The sequence below is a fragment of the Melanerpes formicivorus genome, unplaced genomic scaffold (genome assembly GCF_026170545.1).
Source record: "Melanerpes formicivorus ecotype bairdi unplaced genomic scaffold, bMelFor1.0.p_v2 SCAF_1, whole genome shotgun sequence".
Lineage (NCBI taxonomy): Eukaryota > Metazoa > Chordata > Aves > Piciformes > Picidae > Melanerpes > Melanerpes formicivorus.
The window spans coordinates 15,255,783-15,281,110 of NW_027142353.1; the positions used below are offsets into that span (position 1 = coordinate 15,255,783).

Here is a 25,328-nt window from a genome sequence, read left to right on the forward strand (position 1 = left end):
GACCAGACCAGCTGGTAGCAAATGAAAGCTCTATTTAGAAGAAAAACTACATTCTACAATGGTGTGGTGGTTTAGGCTGGGTGCTGGCCTGGATGCCACTGCACAGACCACACCTGGAAGGTCCCAAGGGGTGGGCCCAGCCCAGGGGGTGGTCACAGGCAGGTATTCTATTCCCATAATGCCCTGCTCCCCTATAAAATGCCCATGCGGGGTCTTCACTTCCTCTTTCGTCCCCAGCTGCAGCCTAGGTAAAATGGCGTGAGCCGCCTCCCTTGGGCCTGCCCAGCCCCAAGGCTAGGTTGGGGGGAGGAAAGAACCCTGGGGGGTTTGGGTGTACCCCCAGGTGGGGATGGGATGTTCTTGGGCATGTTCTGGGATCTCTCTCTTTGTCACGGTGCTTGTGGTTCTTTGTAAAGCTTTCATTGTGGTTCGTTTTTAAATTGTTTTTCTATTTAAACTTTCCATCACTTTTGCAATCCCTTTGTCTGAGTCGTTTCTGCCCATGGGGGGGAGGGGGTTTGCCCCAACCCATTACAAATGGGTTGCAATGAAGATGTACAAAATACACAGTATTTACAATATTTACAGGTATTTACAATTAATAAACAGCACAAGGACCCCCCGGTCAGAGACCAGAGGAAGCCAATAGCTTCTCCTTTTCTGCCCATCCAAACCCCCCTGTACAAAAGGCAGAAAGGAGCAGAGAAGTTACTACCAAAACAATGCAGCCAAGGTCAAGCAGAAGCAAGTTAGTATCTCTCCAGAGCGAAGAAAGAAGAGAAGAAGAAAACTGTTTTGGATCAACCAATCTAATGGTAGATATCTCTCCAATGGGATTTTGTTTAGAATTATCTTTAATTTCCTTTTTACACCCAATAGTGATTTATTTACATTTTACTACTATTCTGTTCAAGATATGTGAAAAATTTTAAAGGCATAGCCTAAAGTACCACAACAGAACACACCTATTCTCACATAACCAAAGCACTTCCATCTAATCCAGAGCACAGCCCAAGTCACAGAGGATGGTTAGATGACAGAAACACTCCGTTCATAGTTCCATTCCTCACCTTGCTGTGTGCCCAGGTGTTGCAGCACTGTTTTCCCCATCAGCTTTACTACCAAGCTGCAGAGCTTGCACCGCTAGGGAAGGACAGGGCAGGCATTTAATGCATGAGACACAGCTAATAGCAGCCAGGAGCTGCTGGCAAGGTGGGCACAGCCTGGCATGCCTCTTCCAGCATACAGTCTTGCAGCATTTCTTCATTCTTCTATGCTCCTGAACACAAAAATACTGCTATGTGGTAGTATAATTTTAAATAATTACTTACCTGGCAACACTGTGTTTCGCTCCCTCCTTTGAGATGTGTGTCATCTCATTGTATGTGCAAATAAGGTTAGCACAGAATAACTTAATGTGCAACATTATATCAGTTAAAGAAAAAAAGCAAAAGAATGCTTTTCGCAAGCATTGCAACAGGCTGCTCAGGGAACTGGTTTGAGTCACCATTTCTGAGACATCTCAGAGCTAGCTGAACAACAGAAGACCTGTACAAAGAGAAAGGATTTCTCATTTTAAAACCAATAATAAAAAACAGTGAGTTTGGTTTGAGGATCATACTCTTGCTGCAGCAAGCAGGGACACCTTTAACCAGATGAGATTGCTCAGAGCCTCATCCAACATGTCTTTGAATGCTTTCAGAGATGAGGCAATTCTGGGCAACTTGTTCCAACATTTCACCACTCTCCTTTAAAAAAAAAAACAAACCTTCCTTACATCTAGTCTAAATCTGCCCTCTTAGTTTAACACCATTGCCCCTTGTCCTGTCTCAACAGGTGCTGCTAAAGACTGTCCTCATCTTTCTTATAGACTGCTTTTAAGTACTGAAGGGCTGCAATAAGGTCTCTCCAGAGCCTTCTCCTCTTGAGGCTTGAACAATCCCAATTCTCTCACCCTTTCTTCAGATGAGGCGTTCCAGCCCTCAGATTTTTGTGGCATTTCTCTGGGTGAGGTCTCACCAGAGCGGAGTAGAGGGGGAGTGGCACCTACCTTGATCTACTGGTGACAATTTCTGTAAGGATCTCTAAGCTTGTCGAAATTTACATGTGCTGAATTAATTGGACTATTAAGACCTTGAACTACATGTTTGCAGATGCTTTCAATGAACGTGCAAAGCCTTTGTATGTCCACATCATGCTGTGTTATTTGTAAGCTAACACCAACACTACCGTTCCTCTCATCTTAACTAGCACAGATGTCAGACAGACTGGTCCACTCGCCCCTAGATCCACCCAAGACCTCCACAGACATACACCTCACATTTGTTCAATCTCTATCAAGTCAACTTTCAGCTAGTGGCACCACGCTCTGGTTTGGAGCTTGAAATTTCATGGCAGGGTTCTGGCTAATTGCTATTTAATTCAGGTGATTTTTGACTATCAATTTCATTAATATCTTTTAACTTTCATGGATTAACTGCGCCCCCCACCCTTTTTTTTTATTGGCACAAATCTGACATGCTTCTTGCTTCCAACGGGTTCAGAGAAGACCTGAGTATTTTCATATATATTTCTCAAAATGTTTACATGAATCTTTTCATAATTTTACAAAATTTTACACTGAGCTTTCTACTAGTAACAGCAGAGGAACTTTAAAACATGCTTTAAATTTAAATCACTCTCTAACCTAATAATATGAATACAGTTCTAGTTGCTGAAGAGGAAGCTACTGCAGAGTTCAGCAACCAGCAGCTGGGAAGAATACATTTACCAGCTTTCCGAGTAGTTTGACAGTACTCAAAAGAAAAAGAGACCCACATCACCAGCTAGGTTTCATGTGTAACCAGACTTTTTAAGTCAAAGCTCAACTCACAACTCACATAACTCACATAACTCACATAAAACTCACATAAAACACAACTCACATAAATACATTCTTAAAAATATTCTATTTACTTCATCACATTTGACAGCCTGCTGTATTTTGTCTTCTACGAATAGCCTAGATGGCAAAGTTCCATGAGTGGGGGAAAGAAAAAAACACCAAATAATCCAGACCATTGTGGAACTCCATTTTTAAATTATTAAATGCAATGTTCCCTTTTACACACGTAACTGAGCTGCTGTACTCCCCTCAGCCTCCCTGTTCACAGGGAATTTTTAATTCCATGAAGCTACACCTCCAGACTAATTTTCAATGTTAAAAAAGAATTACTGGGAGATAAGACTGGAGCATGAGAAGCACATATAGAAGTTACATAGCAAATATATGCCAACAACAGCTACATTTCAGATTAGTGGTGTTAACTCTTGCATCAGTTATTAACAGGAAACAAAACCATATCTATGATTTGTAAGTAAGCTGTAGCAACCCTTACAGCTGCCACCCTTTCTATTTGCTTACTACAAGAGACAATATAGAGTAAGTTGGTTCCTCTGATTTGATTAAAAAAAAATTTGAACTGTTTATATTCAGCATCAATCCCATTGCCAACATTTAGGACTGAACTTAACAGCAGCATCAGGATGGCCTGGTGAAAAATGCAATAAATATGACAAACACATTTTTTTTTTCTTCTTCTAATAACAGCCATTGGACTAGATCTGGACTGCTCATTTGCACTACTTGTAAAGCTGGGTGGCTCTGTGAAATGCAGTGCTCATGGTATCAGTTTAATACAGTTGAGCAGGGAGGTCATTCTGCCCCTGTACACTGCACTGGTTAGGCCACACCTCCAGTACTGTGCCCAGTTCTGGGCCCCTCAGTTTAGGAAGGATGTTGACTTGCTGGAGCGTGTCCAGAGAAGGGCAACAAAGTTGGTGAGGGGTTTGGAACACAAGCCCTATGAGGAGAGGCTGAGGGAGCTGGGGCTGCTTAGCCTGGAGAAGAGGAGACTCAGGGGTGACCTTATTGCTCTCTACAACTACCTGAAGGGGGGTTGTAGACAGGCAGAGGTTGGTCTCTTCTCCCAGGCAGCCAGTACCAGAACAAGAGGACACAGTCTCAGGCTACGCCAGGGGAGGTTCAGGCTGGAGGTCAGGAGGAAGTCTTACACAGAGAGAGTGATTGCCCATTGGACTGGGCTGCCCAGGGAGGTGGTGGAGTTGCCATCGCTGGAGGTGTTCAGGAGGAGACTTGACAGGGTGCTTGGTTGCATAGTTTAGTTGATTAGGTGGTGTTGGATGATAGGTTGGACACAATGATCTGGAAGGTCTCTTCCAACCTGGTCTATTCTATTCTATTTTATTCTATTAGTAGGTCTTCAGTATTAAAAAAAAAACAACAAAACAAACAAACAAACCCGTGTCTTAACTCTCAAATTTCAGAGTTTGCTGGGTTGAGGCAGCCCCCTTCCCCACTCCTGGCAACAATAAACACTCAGACAAATGGATTGCAAAAGTGATGGAAAGTTTAAATAGAAAGCAGTGAACTTTTACAGAAAGCCAAAAGCACAGTGACAAAGAAAAATCCCAAAGCAGACCCAGAGAGATCCCACCCCCACCTGAGGGTACACCCAAGACCCCCAGGGCTCCTTCTTCCCCCTCCCACTGCTAGGCTAGTCTCAGCTGGCCAGATCTGAGACTGCCCATCCCCCCGTGGCCTTGGGCCTAGCCAGGCCCAAAGCGAGGAGACATCTCCCCCAGTTACCAGCTGATGGAGGAGGAAGAAAAGAGAGCGTGCTAGACTCTGCACTGGATCTTATAGTGGTGCAAAGAATTGTGGTAGGAAATGCTACATAATTTCCTGTGTCCACCCCTCTGGGCTGGACTTCTGGACACAGGAAGTAATCATTGCAGGGGGGCACCCAGCTCAAACTGTAACACAGAGGAAAGAAGCCATTGAGCATTTGAATGAGAAGCCAAATGTTTCTTATACTTGGTGTGACTACTGGAGATGTTTTAAATGTGGCTAATGTTTGAAATACACAGCTCTGGTGACAGAAAAAGCTCATTTTTCCCTTTGCCAATCTTCAACACCAGAGAACCTCAACTCAGCAGTTACTCATCCAGATGCAAATGAGTGTAAAGTGAGTTAGTTTGTTTTAAAAAAATAAATCCGCATTCCTCCAACCTCCTTCTTCTTACTGTGATCCTCCAGTTGCTCATTAATTAGCTGAGGGCTGCTTTACCACTTTCAAAATTATTTCAAAATGTTGCTACTGTGTAAGCTTACATTTCTTCCTACATCAACCTTTTTCCAAGAAGAAGGGAGAGCAGAAGGTCAGCAAAGTACTAAACACATATAAAAACTCTCAAATTCTTGAACTGTGTAATGAGTACATACTTGGTTTATTGCTGACATCTGTTAATACCCATCTGTTTTAAATCAGGCAATTGCAAGGTTTTCTGATGAGTGTGACTTTCATGATTGCACTCTCAGTAGATAGAAAAGCTCACATGGTTTCAGCTGGCACTGAAGATGACCAGAAAGCTGTTATTTCCTCCGGACTGTCAGTTCCCCACACTCTGTGACCCATGGTAGGGGAGGGTACCCGGAGCTTCCCTAGCCAGATGCTCAGTGGGACAAGGAAGACTTGACCTTTTTTTCCTGGCAGTAGGAGCTTCATGAACTTGTCTCTGCTTTTGGGCTACTGCCAAGCAGCCACACATTACTTAGGCACTGGTTTGCCCATGCTTAGCTGCTTGTTCAAGTCAGCACTGCACAATATAAAGCAAATATGAGGAACATTTGCTCTGCAAAAAGGGAACAAAAGATTGGAGGTGGCTGAGAATTGATTTCTGAAGGTTGGTAGGCTTGGAGCTTCGGGAAGCCTAAGTGCACTTTAGTTTTGTACAGCAAAACGGTAAGGAAGAGTTTAGTGTAACATAGTAAGTTCTTCAAGCGCTGCCTGGTCATGTTACTCTAAATAGCCTGCAATCTGACTGGTCAGAGCTGAGAGCTACTCCTTTCAGGTGCATGCCTGTATAAAAACATCTAGAGCATGCATCTGCCTGCAGGGAACGTCCAGTGCCCTCTACTACAGCAGGTACCCACAGAGCCATCCAGCTAACCCTGACTGAAGTGCCTTCCTGTGCTCTACTAACTAAGGAAAGGTGTCTGAATTCATGTATTTCAGCTCAGCTGTGTTAGTCAGTGGAATTCAGCCTATCCTGACCCCTGCTGCTTTGTGAGGAGTGACCATTACTGCAGCTTTCAGTATTTGCATGCCTCTAGCTTGTAGCCTCAAATATTGTATTAGTTAACAATAACCTTCTATTTATCTCCTAGCATTTATATTAATCTTGTAAAAAACCCAAAGTTATTTAACATCTGAAACTTCTGTGAGCTCAAAGACAAAGGGATGTTTGTGTATGGTGTGAGCGTATGGCTAAGACCCGTCTCAGCAAGAAGACACTGCGATTGCATTTCACATGAGAGCAAGTGGAACTGGCTTTTGAAAAAGTAATTCCTGTTAAATCAGACAAAGCTATACAGCTTTGTCCAGGTGAAAGAAACACATTGCAGCAGAGTTGTGTTTACAGCTGGAGACCCAGTGATACAGGGTGACTCACTAACCTACTTTTTTTTGGGCTGTGTGGCTAGATTTGAAAAGCTGTTCCCAAGCTATGGATTTTGAAAGCTTAAGGGGCACAAAGTTTTTTCTTACAGGAGATAAACTGCTCCCCTAAAATTTATCATCATCTTATACTTTGCCCTTGGGTGTTTAATTACTTTGTTAATTTTATGCGGTGCTGTCAAATAGATATAATTTTGTGAATGGTTTTTTTTTCCCTTAGGTTCTGAAGAAATCACATGTAATTTTGTAAGGTGTTTTGTTCTCTACAGTTTAAGACTATTAATGAAGTCAATAGTGATTTTAAAAACTTTGTGGAGAGCCCAGAATTGAATTAATTTCCCATCGGGATCACTTTGGAAAGAAATTGGCTGCTAGCATTCAGAGAGAGTCAACATGTTTTAAGAGAGCAGGTTCTGGTTGCAGTATTATTACATCAAGATTATTTTAGAGATGTGTAATTTTCAGTAAAATATGGATCAGAAAAATGTCAGCATTGTAAGAAATGGAATTTTTTACTCAAGTTGCTGCTGTTGTTCTAGAATTGTTTCTTGTGCATATGGTATGTAATAACGCAAACGTTACTACTGACAAACAGCTTACTCGATACTCGTGCCTGTAGTCTTCAGGTAGGCTTTTGTCACTTAAAATGATAACATAAAGCTGTGCATCAAGGTCAAGATGCTAATATACTTGAACTCTAGAAATTGTAAATCTGTCCTGCAGTCTGCAGTTAAAAAAAAGTTTAACTCCACTTGATGAAATACAAATTTTAACAGTTATGGCAGCAGGTTCTATATAATAAATCACTTTCTGTTTAGCAAAAGCTATCCCTATGAAAAGACATTATGAGAGCATCTGCAGGTCCCAGCCATAAACCAGCATGTGAGGTGACATAACAAAAGCAGAGTACTCCCCCAAGTCCCTGCAACCTGCCATCCAAGAGCTCAGGGAACTGATGGACTTAAGGATCAGACAGTCAGACCAGAGTACCAGTGTAACCCCTAGCTGTTTTTTAGACCCTTTGATCATTCTAAAAAGGGACTGAATAAATCCAGGAAAGCTTTTTCACAAATATTTAAGCAGACACCTATTTTAGAAAAGTTTAAAAAACAAAACAGGATAAAACAATTTTTAATTCAGAAATGTATGTCTAATTGAATTCAGAATTCAGTCTGTACTGGTGGGTGATAACAGATATATACCTCATGATCTGAGATGTAATTTTATTTGCTGCAAGAACTTAACAGCAGATCAACAAATACGTATTTATTAAGCATGCTGCCAAGCTATTTTCTGGTACACTCTGTGACCCATAGCCAACTGAAACTTTGACCTGTTGCAGTAACTTCTCTAAGCAAGGGACAAAATAGGGAAGGATCACTTTCTACCCAGACTGACAATAATTTACTCATTAAATAAACTCTACTGGTTTTTACATAAAGAGTATTAGACAAAGTAAAGTTCCTACTGCTTTGTAATGTCAGGAGTGGATTTTCACTAAAGTAGCACAAAATTTGTGCTTTAAGAGCTTTACCAAAGCAACTCCAAGATAAACTCCCCAAATACCCCCAGATTTGAAAATGTAGCACTTTGCACATTTAAATATGAAATGTTCAGAACACTGGGTCTTCAAGCAAGTGTCTTCTGATTGCAGCCATCACTAGTTATGCAAATTCTTCTCTTTTCACTGCACACCTTACCAATTACACAAGTTTCAATACATTTTCCCAGATATTTCCTAAACATTAAAACATAAACAGATTTTATTCTAGCTGAAGGCATGAAAAAGAAGCATTGGCAAAAACTCGAACGTATACTTTTGATTACATGAGAAACTGCTCTTGTAAGAAGGCAGAATTTCATGTTTGAAACATGAATGCATCTACTCATTTTTCAGTCTCTTCAGGGTCTTATCTACCATTATCTTGAATTATATACAACAGATGTATGGCCAGAACTTGTTACTAGCCATACAGAGGCCCTCCAAGGCAAAAAAGTCACCAGAACAAACCATCCAGCCAAACAACCCAAAACAAATCTGCAGAAATCAATTTACTTTAAAATATTATTTTCTGAAACAGTACAAAATCACTGCTACAACTAAATAAATGCAGTGTCTCAGGAGTTACATCCTATCTTTGTGAATAGAAGGAGCAGCAATAAGGAATGTATCAGGTATCAGTACATTTGCAATGGTGTCAATGCCATGTGTGCACATAAACCACTCTTGAAAGTCAGTAGTAACTCCACTCCTTAAAAAACTACCTGCTGGTATTGCTGAACCATCTGGCCACTGCCAAACCTCTCCCCCTTCTGACCAGGATATCAAGAACAACCTCCTGCAGTATGATGCAACTGAAATTTCAGAACACTTACCTGCAGTGCATGTGGCTGGAGAGAGCAAATACATGCATTCCCAAGCAGAAAAAGGCCAACTGTGCACAGTAACTTTGCACACTTCAGCCACTGGCCAAAGCAAGTTATGAACCACTTTTTTCCTTGTTATACACATGTATGCGTGTCTCTAAGGCAAACAGCACCCTAGCAAGAGTGGCCAGCTACACTAGGGAAGTGATTGTATCTATGTACTTGGCACTGGTGACATTGCACCACAAATACTGTGTTCAGTTTTGGACCCCTCACTACATGAAAGACACTAAGGTGCTGGAATAGGCTTGCCCAGGGAAGTGGTGGAGTCACCACCCCTCAAAATATTGAAGTGCAGAAGTGGTGCTTACTGATCACCAAGCACTTATGTTTCACTATGGTTTAGTGGTGAACTGGCAGCGATGTGTTAACAGATGGCCTTGATATCTTAAAGGTCTCTACCAAAACAGTTCCACGATTGTATCTACCTACACAAACACACATGGATATGCACATGCACAGGTGCTACCACATAATGTTAAGGTTTGATCATGTTTAACATTTATGTAAAAGTTTAAATATTATAAACCTGATACAAAAAAACCTGATGGCATGGATGACTTCCCATCCCTTCAACCTGTCATTGACAAAACCCCAAAACTAAAGCCCAAACTATTTACAGTCTTCTAGCCATGTTTAATGCAAAGAGGGCATCTCTTTTACAACATTACTTTTCCCCTTCCATTTCAGCTCTTTTGCCATGATCTCTGCACAGCAGCCACTGTTCAACAAAATCTAAGGAAGCATGGACTGCCAAACTGAGGAAGAAGAAACATATGAAGAGCAATATGACTCTGAAAACTGCCCTAGCAGCTCCACACATGCCTCACCAGCAGCAGAATCCAATCCAGGTTTAACTCACAAATGATTTTTGCAGCACAACTTGCTACTCATACTCCAACATAATATCAACTATAACATAGCCCATAATACAAGATAACTTGGTCTTGAAATTCTTCTAGCTGTTGTTTTGGTCAGGCATTGGAATAGGTTACCCAGGAACATGTGGGAGTCACCATCCCCAGAGCTATTTAAGAAATGTTTAGACGTGGCACTTTGAGACATGGCTTAACAGCTATGATGGTCTTAGGTTGAACTCAATGATATTAGAGGCCTCTTCCAACCAAAATAATTCTGCTATTAGAAAATTTATATATTTGAATTAGCAGATTTTCTTCTAAAAGGACCTATTTCTATCTGTAAATTGCCAATGGTCGGAAAAATTCAGAATGGCAGGAAATGACCTTTCATTCCCTGGCCAGTCAGCCAGTCCACTTCTGGACAGCAACTAGTCTTAAGGCCAATGGCCTGACAGCTTTTCTACTCCATGTTACTACATATGATAGTCACAAGATACTTTTCAACTTTAACAAGCTTCACATAAACATCTGCCTGTAAAAACACAAGTTTCATCCTTTCTCTCACAGACTCACCAGTAACTCTTAAAATACTACAGAACTGGACTCCTAGAGTTTCACACTACTTTGATAAAGAGCACTATACGTATGCTGGCCACCAGATTGTCATTCAGGAGTCCATAGAATACTTTGGAGCTGTGGTATGGCCGGGGGTAAGTACATGATATGACACCCAGAAACACATGACAGCAGAGTGTCATGACAGTAGCACACAAATATTAAGGAAGCTTTCTTAGATGACACTTCTTGACAGTGGAGGCTTCCTCATGCAGAATGAGATTGTGAAGTGCTTCAGCAAAAATCTCTACCTTATGCTAATTTGCCAGTTGATGCCAGAACTGTGGCAACTAGGTCTGTGAATTGAATACAGATATTTGAAAAACAATATGAAAGACAGCTTGGGAAGAAGTGTTCAGCTTTCTCCATGGTTCTGAGAGTCACTGGTGGGAAGTAAACAATCAGCAGTACAAAAAAGGAGGCTGAAAAAGAAACTTGTCAAAGATTAAGTGAAAGTAGGTTGAAACAAAGATACAATTTCAAAATTTTTCTGATCCACATTTATTGAAAAAGCTCACAGGAAGTGGCAGACAATTTCAAAACAATAGAGAAAAAGAAAGCATATGGGTGGGTGAAACAGTATCACTTTGAAATGTCAGATCATCAGTTCTCACATTAATCAGGTACCAGAATGCAGATGGTGAAACTTTCCAAGAAAACTGAGAGGTTCCACAAATGGGACTGGTGATTCATTAGCTGTCAGCCTTCCCAGAGCATGTAGCCAGTATTGCATTATGAAAAGCACAAGAGTTAAAACAGTAACAGTAACACAATTCTAAAGAAGAGAAGCAAAAGGAGGAAGTTAAGTTTCTTTGGCATCAGTTTACGGTGTTTATAAACAAGCAAGTTACAGTGTGTTGACCTTTATGAAGGTCTGATAAGCCATATAGTGCTGGATTTCAGTTTGGTTTGCGTGTGTGTGTGGTTTTGTAAGTTTATATTACCATCGATATGCAAGTGTTGCACTGGTTAATGACATGTTTTTAATACTTCCTTTTTCACAACTTTAAAAAAAGCAACAAACAGAAAATTAGTTTTCAAAAGAATCTCTGCTGAAACTTGAATCTACTTTATGATAGTGATACACCAGAGCATTCTTTTTACATATTGTTAAACCTCTCGATTGCTGTTCTGACTGTATGGTTTACATCTGAACACTGCCTACCTTGAGCTGTCAGAGGACTCACAGTGTATAGAAGTAGGTAACAAATCCATACCCTAAAACTAAAGCTGAGGTGTTTAATGTTTTTTAATATAAAAAACAGGACATGTCATAATTCTTTCCATGTTACATTTTTATGTTACAGCCTTCATTGAGTATATAAAAAAAAAAAAATCTGTATAAAAACATCTAATTAATTTTCCTGCAACTTACCTGTCACTCTCTTACGGATATGTGTTAACTGTTTTAGGCACTGGCTTTATCTCAGTATCTGGAGTCAAATCAAGAACAATTCAACCTCAAAGACAAAAAAGTTTTGGAAATTGGTGCTGGCACAGGCTTGGTTTCCATTGTGGCCTGCATATTAGGTTAGTAAACTTGTATTTCTTTTTGAATTTCTTGTGAAAGTTGATCTAAATCTGCCACTGTCACTTTAAGGCAATGAAGCAACAGTTTGAGAAAACTTCATCACTCCCTTTTTTTAAAGGAAAATTATTGTCAAATACCATTTTGAGAATATAACTACTCTAGTAATTGGTGAGGGGGGAAGCTGGGGAAGTTGGGTAAAGATTATTTTACATTTGTATATATATTTTTCTACTACATACCTATGGAGTGAAAGAAATTCATGTTTTCTCTAGGAGCATATGTTACAGCTACTGATTTGCCTGAAGTTCTTGAAAATCTCTCATATAATATTTCAAGAAACACACAGAACATGAATATGCACAAACCTGAAGTAAGAAAACTGGTATGGGGAGAAGGCCTTAGTGAAGACTTTCCTGTATCAACTCACCATTATGATTTCTTACTGGCAACTGATGTTGTATACCATCATGCAGCTTTGGACCCCCTGCTAGCAACAATGGAGTACTTTTGCAAGCCAGGAACAGTATTACTGTGGGCAAATAAATTCAGATTCACTACAGACTACGAATTTTTGGAAAGACTTTGCAATATATTTAAAACAACCATTTTAGCAGAATTTCCAGAATCTAATGTCAAGCTGCTTAAAGCCACAGTAAGAGAGAATTAAAGAGGAAACTATTATTGATTTAGTGGCAGCATCTTGCAGTTTGGAATGTTTTGCAGCATTACAGTGCACCTTCTGTGTATTTATGTTTGTAAAGCTGCAGCTGTATCTGAGTTTTGCATTACATGTTAGGATAAAAAAGGGCAAAATAAATACATAGCAAATCGTCTCCTGTTGATAGATATGACCTGTTCAAGCAGACCAATTTCACTTCACTGAAGGAACCATGTTAGCAACATCTGTTAGTAAAAAAAGCTCTTAAAAAAAAAAGCAGCAGCATTGATTTTCTGGGCTGCACTGAACTTCTGACGTTTGTAGGGTGTTTTCTTTCAGCAAGTTTCATTTACGTACTCCTTCAGAAACCAATACCATTTTTAGCTTCATTATATGCTTTTATTAGTTGTAAAATAGTATTTTAAAGCATCAGAGTGCACATGGTGGTTTTTTGATCTTCAACTTTGCACATTTATTCTGCTATGTTTTACATTATTAAACATATATGTATAGCTTTACAATACCTGATCAAGACTTAACTGTCTGGCACTTGTATACATGTATCAGCCTGTCCTGATACTCAGCTTCACATGGATTTTTGAGTTTGCCTGAAATCACTCCAAAATGAAAATTCACAAGAGCACCTATGCATCAGCAATTCCAAGTAACACATTTTAACAGTTTGAGAGGTTGAATTTTTCTTTAAAAAAAAATTAAATGTAAACTCTTGCAAACAATACAGGTAACAATGTCCCATTATTTTAGACTAATAAATAAGATTTTAGCTACTCCTGAAGTAGCTTTAAGGCCTTCATACAATTGAAATTAAGATCAACATGTTAAAATTCAGTTTACTGTAAAAAATACAGAGCTTTTACAGGTTTGCAGTTGAAAGTAACAGTTGAGAACCTAACATGCATGCAGTAAGCCTCTCCAGCCTATTTCTAAATCCTTGGTGTTGGCAGTTCTGGCACATCCATTGCCAGCAATGGGATGCACAATAAGGAAACTCCCTGATGACAGAGTTAGGTTAACGGGTATTAAGCTGTACCCAGGTGCCTTTACTGATAAATACACACAATTTAATAATCAGCATTCAGTAATGAAAACATGCATTCTGAGAAAGTCAAACTTATCTTTTAATAACCTGCCCCATATAAAAATCACTTTAGGTTTACAATGGTCGGTTTTCTAGAATACACAATAATCAGGTGGGTACATGACAGGAAGCCAGTTTTCAGTGAAAGACGCACAATGAGTCCATCCAAGCAACTTCATTAGCTGAAGGGGAAAAAAAACGGGGGGAAGCATTAAAAAAAAAAAAGCTCTTGAGCTGTCATCTTCTAAAAACAAAACAGAAGAAAACACCAACAAAACCAAAAGTAAATCCTTCCAAACACTGCATGGATCCCAGTATCTTACTAAAGATGTCTATTACCTTAAAGGTAACACATTGCACAACTGGTGATCTTTGAGTCTACTCAGTCCCGAAAATGGGGAAAAAATACATTCCATAGGATCTACAGTTTTTTAATTCAATACACAAAAATTGTCTTTGCAGTTACAGTACTCCTATTAATTCTCCACCTGTATTTCACTACCAATAATTGTGATTAATAGTAAAAAACCCAGTGGTTAAGCAGCAACATAATGGGATTTAAGTGGGCAGATGAGCTTCAGCTAATTTGTCTATGCTTGCTTTGTACCCCACAGTAGGTTCCAGAATGTAAATCTGCTAAAAATGATGAGTCACAAACTAGTTACTCTAGGGGAAAAAAAAGGGGGTGAGGGTGGGTTGGGAAATTAAAAATAAAAACCGCTATCAAAAGTGGAGACCAAACCAGAACAGCCTGGATAAAGTTAAAATGTTAAGTTCAGCAAGTTCCACAATATAAAAAGTATAAAAAATTCCAGAAGACTTGTACCTAACTTTCAAAAGCTTTCTTGGTGTGAATGTGTCCTGTTACGTTACCAAATACACCTTACCTGAATGCAGTTTTTCAAGTTGTCCTTTGTTGGCTTCTCTTCGGCAAGTTTTGTGGCAAACTTGAGACCTCGCCCATACATTTTATTTACCAATGCATGCTTATAGGCAAAAGTCAAAACCTACAACGTGAAAACAAAGAAAAATGAGATACTTGATATTTTGGTCTTAAAAGGCTTAACAAGTAATAGCAGATTCTGTTCAGGTAACAGAAGTGATTTAAAGTAAAACATTTGCACAAGATAACTTGCATTTTAATTTGCAATAAAACATGTGATTCACAGTAGTAGTTACAGACATGAATTTCCTAGAGACTATTTTTGACTTCATGAACATATTTGACTTCAGAATATCTTACACAACACAGATGTCATTACTATAATTGTTTTATTCATTACATCTGTAGCTTCTTTGGATTTTCATTTTCTGGAGTCAGCTATATGATACATATAAAACAAAAATAAATAAATAAAAAGCAAGAGCCAGGCAGGTATATCTTTGACCTACAGAAACAAAGATCCAACTGAGAGTTTCAGTTCCTAGGAAGTCAAAAACTTGCTGCAGAAACACACATGAATATACACTGCTAATGATATGTACACTCACACACAGAAAAATGAATGTAACTGTAAACAAGCAATGAAGACAAGTAAGCATGAAGACACATCTCAGGTTTTCAGTCAGCTCCTCACTATTGGTAATTTATTAAGAGACTATTAAACAAACAAAAAACCCAAAACACCTCTTCCTCTTGATAAAGATCCTGAAGAGACAGCTTACAATACTTGTCCAGGCTATAACTAACATTCACAAATCAATGTGTCATTTAGGAGCTGATGTAAAATAAACCAGGTTCTTCACAGCCAAACACTGCCAGCATTCAAAGTGCTGCCAGCTAGGTCATACTATTTCACTATTTACAGCACTAAGATTTAGTGCAATCAAGACACATTCCCATTGCAATGTCCATAGTAAAGAGTTTCCTTTTATTTTTTTACTGAAGAGTGACACAGCAGAAATGTTGTTGAATATGGTGGTATTTCTGTTGTTGGCAAAGTTTATGAAATCTCACATTGGACTTTGCTATCCATTTCCCTTCACTCATTACAGTATTTTTCCTCCCCTCTCATTCCTTGAACAAAATTTTTGATTTCTCAATGTTCATTTCAAATACCCTACTAAGAAAAGCTAACAAAATAATTTCAAGGATGTTTAGAAAGAGACATTCTGCATCACAGAAAAACCGATTTAAAGTATTTCTTAAAAATATAAACATTGAGGAATCCAAGATCCAAATACTGCAAATACTGCTTTTTACCTGCCTGAACACTTCCACTGAATGTTTATCACATGAGTAAATCTTTGCAAGATTAGTACTTCAAAGATTGAGTTAAAAATGAAGTAACAAACCTCATTAACAAGTAAAAGTTTAATTCTGAAGCTCTAAAGCACATGCCAAGCAATCACAGAATGGTTTGTGTTGGAAGGGACATCCAAAGGTCCTCTAATCCAACTTCCCTGCAGTGGGCAGGGACATCTTCCACCAGATCAGGTTGCTCAGAGCCTTGTCCAACCTGACTTTGAAGATGTCCAGGGACAGGGCCTCAACTCCCTCCCTGAGTAACCTGTTTCAGTGATGAAGAATTCTTCTGTCTTCATGTATTTAACTCATTGTGTTGAAGTATTTACTTAAGCTGTTGTAGCTTCACACACACACACACACACACACATATATGCAACAATGAGCATACAGCACCATTCACGTATAGATTTTCCAAATATCGCTATTGGAAAAACACTTTGCATGCTGCATTCTCAATTCAATCACTTTGGGTATTTTCTGAAAGCAAAACACACCAGCAAACACTTCCAAATAACTGCTCAGTGGATCCATTAGCAGATTTAGTTGGTTAAACTAAAAAAAAAACAACCAAAACCAAACAAACCAACAACCCCTCCCCCCAAACTAAAACAAACAGAAATACACACTTTGAAAAATACATAAACCAAAATCCCTTCTGTAGAAGACAAAAGCCAATAAAACCCCAAAAATGAACAAAAAAAACTCAAATGGAAAATGCATTGGAGCTTTCAGCAAATGTAACATACTGGAGGCTAACCAGAAATAATGTCACTGCTCTAGTAAGAAAGCTCTTACCTGACCCTGTAAGTTTTGAATGGTTATTGAACATCAGTGATAAAGGCAGGAGGAAAGCCACTTGACAGCATTTCTTTCGTAACAGGGCTTCCTAGAGTTTTTGTGGCAAGAAAACACAGCATTTTACGAAACACCCTTGCTCTGGCCAGATAAAAAGTTTGGGTATTTCTAAGTGAGAAAAATTTGTCTGCAGGACCAAAAGATTGAAAACAATGCTCAAAAATCTCTTCATAAGAGACAGTAATTTCTGCCCAAATGCATGGAAGAAAGCCTCAATCAACTGCGTACAAGTTAAGTTAAACTACTAAAAGTTCACTAGCATTTCTTAAGAGTAATGCATGAAATGCTTAAAAATCAGAGTAAGTTTACAAACAGAAAATGTTAGGTAAGAAATAATACTATAGAAGTAGTACACATTGGCCAAATTAAGCCTTATAATTAAAATATTGAAAGCTTCATAAGAACACAGAAATGAAGACTATGATTCCTTGATATGTGTAAATAAAATAGAATAGAATAAACCAGGTTGGAAGAGACCTTTAAGATCATTGTGTCCAACCTACTATCCAGCCCACCTAATCAACTAAACCATGCAACTGGAGTACTATTAAGATGTAAAAGAAAACAGTTACTAAGTGTATAACAATGGTAAATAAACCACTTTGTAGTATCTAAAAGCGCTGCTAGATAAAAAGAAGCAATTCTAAGTATTTGATATTATTTCATAATTTCAATAAATATAATAACAGAACAAGTGATATGGCCCAGACATTGCCCAAAAAGCAATAAACAAAGGGTAACAAGAAAAGGCAATGCATACTTCTAGGACACTGACAGGGGGTGACAAAGCTAATGGCCTGTAATATTAAAATGTGCCAAGAGCCAGATCCATAAAAGTAGTTGGATGTCCATCTCCTAATTAGCTGCCTCATTTACCACTGGCTACGTAAATATGTATATGTTTAGGACAGTAACAAGCTGACATGATTTCTCCAGAGACATCTGCAAAGCTAATGTACTTAAAAGCCTGAAAACACTCCTTAAAAAAAGAATGCACTTTGAATCCAGCACCACTGAACTACCTAATAAAACATTCCTAGTATCTTAAGACTGTTACCTATGAAAGGGAAGTAGACCTCTACAATCAGTTATGTAAGTTTTAAATCACCTTTTAAAATAATTGTCTACATTTACACATAATTAAAATACTAGGTTAAGTAATATAATCTACAGATAACACTGCAGCTACTTGAAGGAACATTGAAGTTGCAATGTTTATAAATGCCAAATAAATTTTTTCATGTTCATATATATCTATGATAATAAACTAAGGTTTCTTAGCAGTAGAAGACAAGGGCAATGGAAAAAAACAGCTGCATTAGGTGAGAGCAGCTCGATTATCTACTTAATCTGGTGGCTGAACTGAAGGGAGAAGTTGCTAGACTTAGGACTGTATGGGAACGTGAAAGGGAGTTGGGTTTGAGGAACCAGGCTCTGCAGGCTCTCCTAGCAGAGGGAGGTGACGATACAGGTCCCTGATAAGAGAGACTAAGTAAAACCCTCATGGCTCCCCTCACCTTCCCAGCTCCCCTTGCAAAACAAATATGGGGCGCTGGAAGTTGAGGGTGAGGTGAATGAGAAGACAGAAGAGACACCATCTGAGGTGTTGCCTAAAGCCAAACACCCTGCCCCTTGCATCATGATTTGTTCCCTTAAAAAATAGAGGAGGGTAATTGTTATTGGTAATTCCCTCCTGAGAGAAATAGAGGGCCCCACATGTTGGCCGGATCCTTCCCACAGGAAAGTCTGCTGCCTCCCTGGGGCATGGGTCAGAGATGTTACCAGGAGGCTGCCTAGTCTGGTACAGTCCTCTGATTACTATCCCTTGATAGTTATGCAGGTGGGAAGTGACGATATGGAAACCAGAGCTCCAAAGGCAATCATAAAGGACTTCAATGCTCTGGGAAAACTGGTTGAGGGCTCAGGGGCACAGGTAATTGTTTCATCAATACCCTTAGTTGCAGGAAGGAATACTGAAAGGAACAGGAAAGCAGGTGTAATTAACAGGTGGCTCAGAGGCTGATGCCACCAACGGAATTTTGGGGTTTCCGACCATGGACCTGGGGCCATAGAAATTTCCCCGATAGCAACAGGTGGAGCACATACATCTCAGAGGGGGAGAAAGATCCTAGCACATGAGAACAGCCTATCCCACAAAGGGAAAAGGGTTCTAGGAAGGGAGTTGGCAGGTCTCATTGACAGGGCTTTAAACTAGATTTGAAGGGGGAAGGGAAACCAGTTGCTCAAGACAGAAGTCTGAGAGTGGTAAGCTACAGTCAGGAGCAAAACCAGCAGCCCAGCTGAAGTGCATGTACACTAATACACGCAATAAGGGTAACAAACAAGAGGAGCTGGAAGCCTTGTTACAGCAGGAAAGTTATGATGTAGTTGCCATCACAGAAACATGGTGGGATGACTCACATGACTGGAGCACTGAAATTGATGGCTACAGGCTCTTTAGCAGTGACAGGCCAGGGAGAAAGGGTGGAGGGGTGGCCCTGTACATCAGGGAGGCTTCCAGATGCCACGGAACTAGAGATTAAGGATGATCAACTTGAATGCCTGGGGGTGAGAATTAGACAAAGGCCAACAAGGCAGACATCCTGGTTGGAGTCTGTTATAGACCACCCAACCAGGATGAAGAAGTTGATGAATTATTCTGTAAGCAGCTAGAAGCTGTCTCACGATCACCAGACCTTGTTCTTATGGGTGACTTTAACCTGCCTGATATCTGCTGGGAACTCAACACAGCAGAGAGGGGGCAGTCTAGAAGGTTTAGAGTGTATGGAGGACAGCTTCTTAGACCAGGTGCTGTGTGAGCCTACCGGGGTAAGGCTTCGCTTGACCTTTTTACAAACAGAGAAGGGCTGGTGGGTGATGTGGTAGTTGGAGGCTGTCTGGGGTCCAGTGACCATGAGATAATTGAGTTTTCAATACACAGACAAGCTAAGAGGGGCAGCAACAAAACCTCCACTCTGGACTTCCGGAGGGCGGACTTCAGGTTAGTCAAGGAACTAACTCAGAAGGTACCTTGGGAAACAGCCCTTAAAAACAAAGGGGTTCAGGAGGGCTGGACCTACTTCCAGAAATAACTCTTGAAGCCTCAGGAACAGGCTGTGCCAATGTGCTGGAAAATGAGTTGCTGGGGTAGACAGCCAGCCTGGATGGGTAATGAAATTCTGGGTGAATTAAGGGAAAAAAAGAGGGTGTAGCATCTTTGGAAGAAAAGTGAGGTAACCCATGGAATGTTTAAAGATGTTGCTAGGTCATATATGAAAAAAAATCAGAGAAGCAAAAGGCCATTTGAAGCTTAGACTGGCCACTGCTGTGAAGGACAACAAAAAATGCTTTAACAAATATATTAATGGTAAGAGGAAGGGCAAGGACAACCTCCACTCCTTGGTGGACATGGAGGGGAACATAGTAACAAAAGATGAGGAAAAGGAGGAGGTACTTAACACCTTCTTTGCCTCAATTTTTAATAGCAGGACAGACTGTCTTCCAGACAGCTGGCCTGCAGAGCTGGCAGATGGAGTCAGAGTGCAATAGAGTTCCCCTGTAATCCAAGAAGTAGTAGTTAGAGAGCTTCTTAGCCACTTGGATCCCCACAAGTCCATGGGACTGGATGGGATCCATCCTAGGGTGCTGAGAGAGCTGGCAGATGAGCTGGCCAAGCCACTCTCCATCATTTTTCAGCACTCCTGGCTCACTGGAGAGGTCCCAGATGACTGGAAGCTGGCCAATGTGATGCCCATCCACAAGAAGGGCTGGTTGGATGAGCCAGGGAATTGCAGACCTCTCAGCCTGACCTCAGTGCCAGGCAAGATTATGGAACAGGTCATCTTGAGTGCAATCACACAACACTTAGAGGATGGCCAAGGGATGAGGCCCAGCCAGCATGGATTCAGGAAGGGCAGGTCCTGCCTGACCAACCTGATCTCCTTCTAGGATCAGGTGACCTGCCTGGTGGATGTGGGAAAAGCTGTGGATGTAGCCTACCCGGACTTCAGCAAGGCATTTGACACCATCCTCCACAGCAAACTCCTGGCCAAGCTGTCAGCCTGTGGCTTGGACTGCAGCACTCTGTGTTGGGTTAGGAACTGGCTAGAGGGCCGAGCCCAGAGTGTGGTGGTGAATGGTGCCACATCCAGCTGGCAGCCAGTCACTCACTAGTGGTGTCCCCCAAGGATCAGTGCTGGGCCCCATGGTCTTTAATATCTTTATCGATGATCTGGATGAGTGGATTGAGTCCATCATCAGTAAATTTGCAGAAGACAGCAACCTTGGGGCAGGTGTTGATCTGTTAGGAGGGTGGGAGAGCTCTGCAGAGGGACCTTGAGAGGCTGGACTGATGGGCAGAGTCCAAGGCATGAGATTTAACACATCTAAGTGTCGGGTTCCACACATTGGCCACAACAACCCGATGCAGTGCTACAGGCTGGGGTCAGAGTGGCTGGAGAGCAGCCAGGCAGAAAGGGACTTGGGGGTTCTGGTCGATAGTAAGCTTAACATGAGCCAGCAGTGTGCCCAGGTGGCCAAGAAGGCCAATGGCATCCTGGCCTGTATCATGAACAGTGTGGACAGCAGGAGCAGGGAAGTCATTGTGTCCCTGTACTCAGCACTGCTTAGGCCACATCTTGTGTACTGTGTCCAGTTCTGTGCCTCTCAGTTTAGGAAAGATGTTGACTTGCTGGAATGTGTCCAGAGAAGGGCAACAAAGCTGCTGAGGGATTTGGAACAAAAGCCCTATGAAAAGAGGCTGAGGGAGCTGGGGTTACTTAGCCCGGAGAAGAGGAGGCTCACAGGAGACCCTATTGCTCTCTACAACTACCTGAAGGGAGATTGTAGCCAGGTGGGGGTTGGTCTTTTCTCCCAGGCAACCAGCACCAGAACAAGAGAACACAGTCTCAAGCTGTGCCAGGGAGGTTCAGGCTGGATGTTAGGAAGAAGTTCTTCACAGAAAGAGTGATTGCCCATTGGAATGGGCTGCCTGGGGAGGTGGTGGAGTCACCATCACTGGAGGTGTTTAGGAAGAGACTGGATGAGGCACTTGGTGCCATGCTTTAGTTGATTAGGTGGTGGTGAGTGATAGGTTAGACTTGATGATCTCAAAGGTCTTTTCCAGTCTCGTTAATTCTATTCTACCTTTGTTACCTCCTCTCTGTTCTGTCAACTGGCCTAGTACAAATACATGGAGTATTCACACTGAAAAATACAACAGTTTACTCATATTTTGAAGGATGGAGGGCAGTTAAGGGAATCAAGTATCCAGCAACCAGCTTTTGGCATCAATTGAGTATGATCAGTTAGGAAAAACAGCTGCATCTGACAGTGCAGACAGTAATATGAAAAACAATCCCGGTTAAAGATGCTTAGAAGACAAGATGGAAAGTTCTGTGCCTTTTATTTGCTTTTTCTACTTATTTTTAAATGTGACTTTGCTTTTCCCCAACATATGATCTAAAGTTGAGGAGCATTAAACTCTACAGATGGGTTATTCCCAGAAACAAACTGGCAAAAGTCTCACTGCTCTCCTGTAGCAATTTTGTTTGATTTTGGCCCACAAATTTTAAAGCTACATTCTAGTAAACAAGAAAAATGCTGAAACTTACACACCATTATTACAACTCCTAAATCCCTATCACAAATGCATCAAAACAAACAAGTACTTCCTGCACAGAGTCACAACTGGAGTGTATTTTTAAATGCTTTTGTATACACAGGGGGACATAAAAATTTCATTTCATGCTTCCCTATGCACTTGCTACCATACAGGGAAATGGGGATTCTTCAATGGAAAACAGGTAATTCAAAAAGGACTAACAAGTACACTGTGAGAGTACCTGGTTTACTAGAAAAAGATCAGAAGTGTATAGAGAAGTTGTCTGCCTGTGGTTTAAAAAATTTAGTTAGCCTTTTAATTACTTCACATCTGGATGAACTTTGACTTATATGAAGCTTCAAAAGAAAAACACTTAGAGAAATGTCTCTATCTAAAGCCATCAGTGCAGTATTCAAGTGTCTTATTTCCATCTTTTCACACCCAGTTGTTTCATTTTCCCAGAGCTAATATCTCAAAACTACTTCCACATACAGATAAAGATCCACTTTTTCATTTCCAACACAGTGCATTAGAGTAAGTTGACTCTTGAGGACCCTCATTTGAAGGACATTCACACCTGATTCCAAATCGATACTTCACTCTACCCTTCCTCTTTCCAAATCTCTCTTGCTATCCAAAAGGCCACTGAGTCATAAAAAGTTCAGTGATCGAGCCAAGTCACAATACTTCATCACTCTGGTCTAAGTCAGTCCGATCTGGCATTACAAGAAGGCCATTAAACCCTTGTGAATTTTGTGAAGTTAACATCAGCTCAACGGAAGAACATATCCAATGCTTTTGACCTCACTCTAGTGAAAATAGTTGGGTTTAGACAAAATCTGCTTGGAAGCCTTAAACATCACTTCATAAATTAAGTCCTCAACATTTTTCATAAACTTATCTCAAAGGAAGCAAGCTAAATGAACAGTATGGTTCACCTTTAACAGTCAAAACTTGCAATTTTCCTCCAACAGTCTATAAAATAAAATTTGCACGAAGTTATTCAAATCTGTCTTTAAAGTGACAAAATATTTTGTAAGTACAGCAGCATATCACAAGCAATACAGAAGATTTATCTGTTTCTTCCAAACAGACAGAAGATGCAAAAGAGGCAGACCAGAAGTCACTGCAGAGATGTAGAACATGTTCTCAGACGATCTCATAGGCAGAAGACACTTATTTCTAATTCAAATAGGAAGCTGAGAAAGCTTTAAGCACAATCTCACTCACAAAACTTATCAGACATTATGAATAAAAATGAATACTGACCAGACAGCTTGAACATCGGATGTAGTTTGGTAGAGGTGGGTGGAATGAAGGAACTACAATGCATTCATTTTTGAAGAAAAGTTACCACCCACGACACAGGGGTACAGCTTTTCTCACAGTTGCAATTATATTCCTACTGTCATTGTTGTAAAAACTCTCTTACACTTTATTGGTGTCAGGCCATATCACAATTATGTGACCCTCAAGAAAGCTAAATAAAGCATGATTGGATCATTATCACATGTTTATGATTTTGAATGACTAAAGAATACTCTGTCATTGGCTGGAAACTAGTGCTAATAACTGAAACAGCTGGTCTGAAGAGAGTAATTGCAAACTAGAGCCAGCTCCTAAGAAAATTATTAGATAGACATGACACCTGTTAGTAAAGGCAACTAAAGAATATGAACAGCATCAAGCATGAAACTTCTAGTAAGCATTTTTTTCCTCATTTGAAAGTAACTCTCTTTACCCTTGCCCTTGTTCTTTTTTTCCAAATCGGTTATCATGAAAAAAGGTCATTGGAGTACTCCATCTTATTTCAAAGCAAAATTCTCCATCCCATCAATACCCAAATCACATGACTCTCACTCCTTATCCTTTCAGAGTTTCCAGAAAAAAACACACCTCAAAGTATAAAAGTGAACAATTGCATGTCTCAGTTCCAATAACCATGTGAAAGATTTAAGGAGCAGTATGTATTTCTTTCCCTTCAAACTTACTGTTTTTAACCTTATCTCTAGATACTGCTGGGATTATAATTACTGAACAGTACCATGAAAGAGATGAGAGGATACATTCATCATGTGATCTTTAGACACATTAAATTGATGGCTAGCAAAACACACTCCAATGTTACTGATAAACATACATGCTACTAGATCACAGAAAACATGAAGAAAATCACCACAGAAAATAGCAAAGCTACATAAATTACATGCCATGCAGTTGCTGAATCACAAAATGGTTCAGGGAGCTCTGGAGACCACCTAGTTCAAGCAAGCTCTCTTCTCAATGGGACCACCTATAGCAGGTTGCCCCGATCCAAGGCTAGTTAAGTTTTGACTACCTCCAAGGACTGAGACTTCTTCAACTCTCCAGGCAACTCCTTGCAGAATTTGATCATAGTATCATAGTATCAGTCAGGGTTGGAAGGGACCCCAAGGATCATCCAGTTCCAACCCCCCTGCCATGGGCAGGGACACCCCACACTAGATCAGGCTGGACAGAGCCTCATCCAGCCTGAGCTTAAACACCTCCAGGGACAGGGCCTCAACCACCTCCCTGGACAACCCATTCCAGTGAGTTACCACTCTCATGGTGAAGAACTTCCTTCTCACATCCAGCCTGAATCTCCCCACCCCCAGCTTCATTCCATTTCCCCTAGTCCTATTACTACCTGAGATCCTGAGAAGTCCCTCCCCAGCCTTCCTGTAGGCCCCCTTCAGATACTGGAAGGCCACAATTAGGTCACCTCGGAGCCTTCTCTTCTGCAGCCTGAACAGCCCCAACTCCCTCAGTCTGTCCTCATAGGAGAGGTGCTCCAGCCCTCTGATCATCCTCATGGCCCTTCTCCGGACACATTCCAGCACATCCATATCCCTCTTGTAACAGGGGCTCCAGAACTGGATGCAGTACCCCAGGTG

General features: G+C 40.6%; 2 protein-coding genes across 4 annotated transcripts in view; one reads left to right on the forward strand and one right to left on the reverse strand.

Annotated features, from left to right (window-relative positions):
- Positions 1-5,958: 5,958 nt before the first annotated feature.
- METTL21C (methyltransferase 21C, AARS1 lysine) lies at positions 5,959-14,604 on the forward strand. 2 transcript variants are annotated; one of them, XM_068162490.1, is made up of 5 exons: positions 5,959-5,987; positions 9,636-9,796; positions 10,373-10,515; positions 11,833-11,950; positions 12,224-14,604. In XM_068162490.1, exons 2-5 carry the CDS (start codon positions 9,691-9,693, stop codon positions 12,616-12,618), a joined length of 762 nt encoding a protein of 253 aa, XP_068018591.1. In that variant the 5' UTR covers positions 5,959-5,987; positions 9,636-9,690; the 3' UTR covers positions 12,619-14,604. The 2 variants fall into 2 exon arrangements, with proteins under 2 accessions (XP_068018591.1, XP_068018672.1); XM_068162571.1 differs by having other exon boundaries at positions 5,985-6,054.
- TPP2 (tripeptidyl peptidase 2) overlaps positions 10,906-25,328 on the reverse strand; it is a 58,642-nt gene continuing 44,219 nt past the window's right edge. For both annotated transcript variants that reach the window (XM_068162366.1, XM_068162288.1), the window contains 2 exons: positions 14,596-14,715; positions 10,906-13,890 (listed from right to left, as the gene is read on the reverse strand). In XM_068162366.1, coding sequence (XP_068018467.1) covers positions 13,801-13,890; positions 14,596-14,715 — 210 coding nt within the window. In that variant the 3' untranslated portion in view covers positions 10,906-13,800. The remainder of the gene's footprint in view (positions 13,891-14,595; positions 14,716-25,328) is intronic.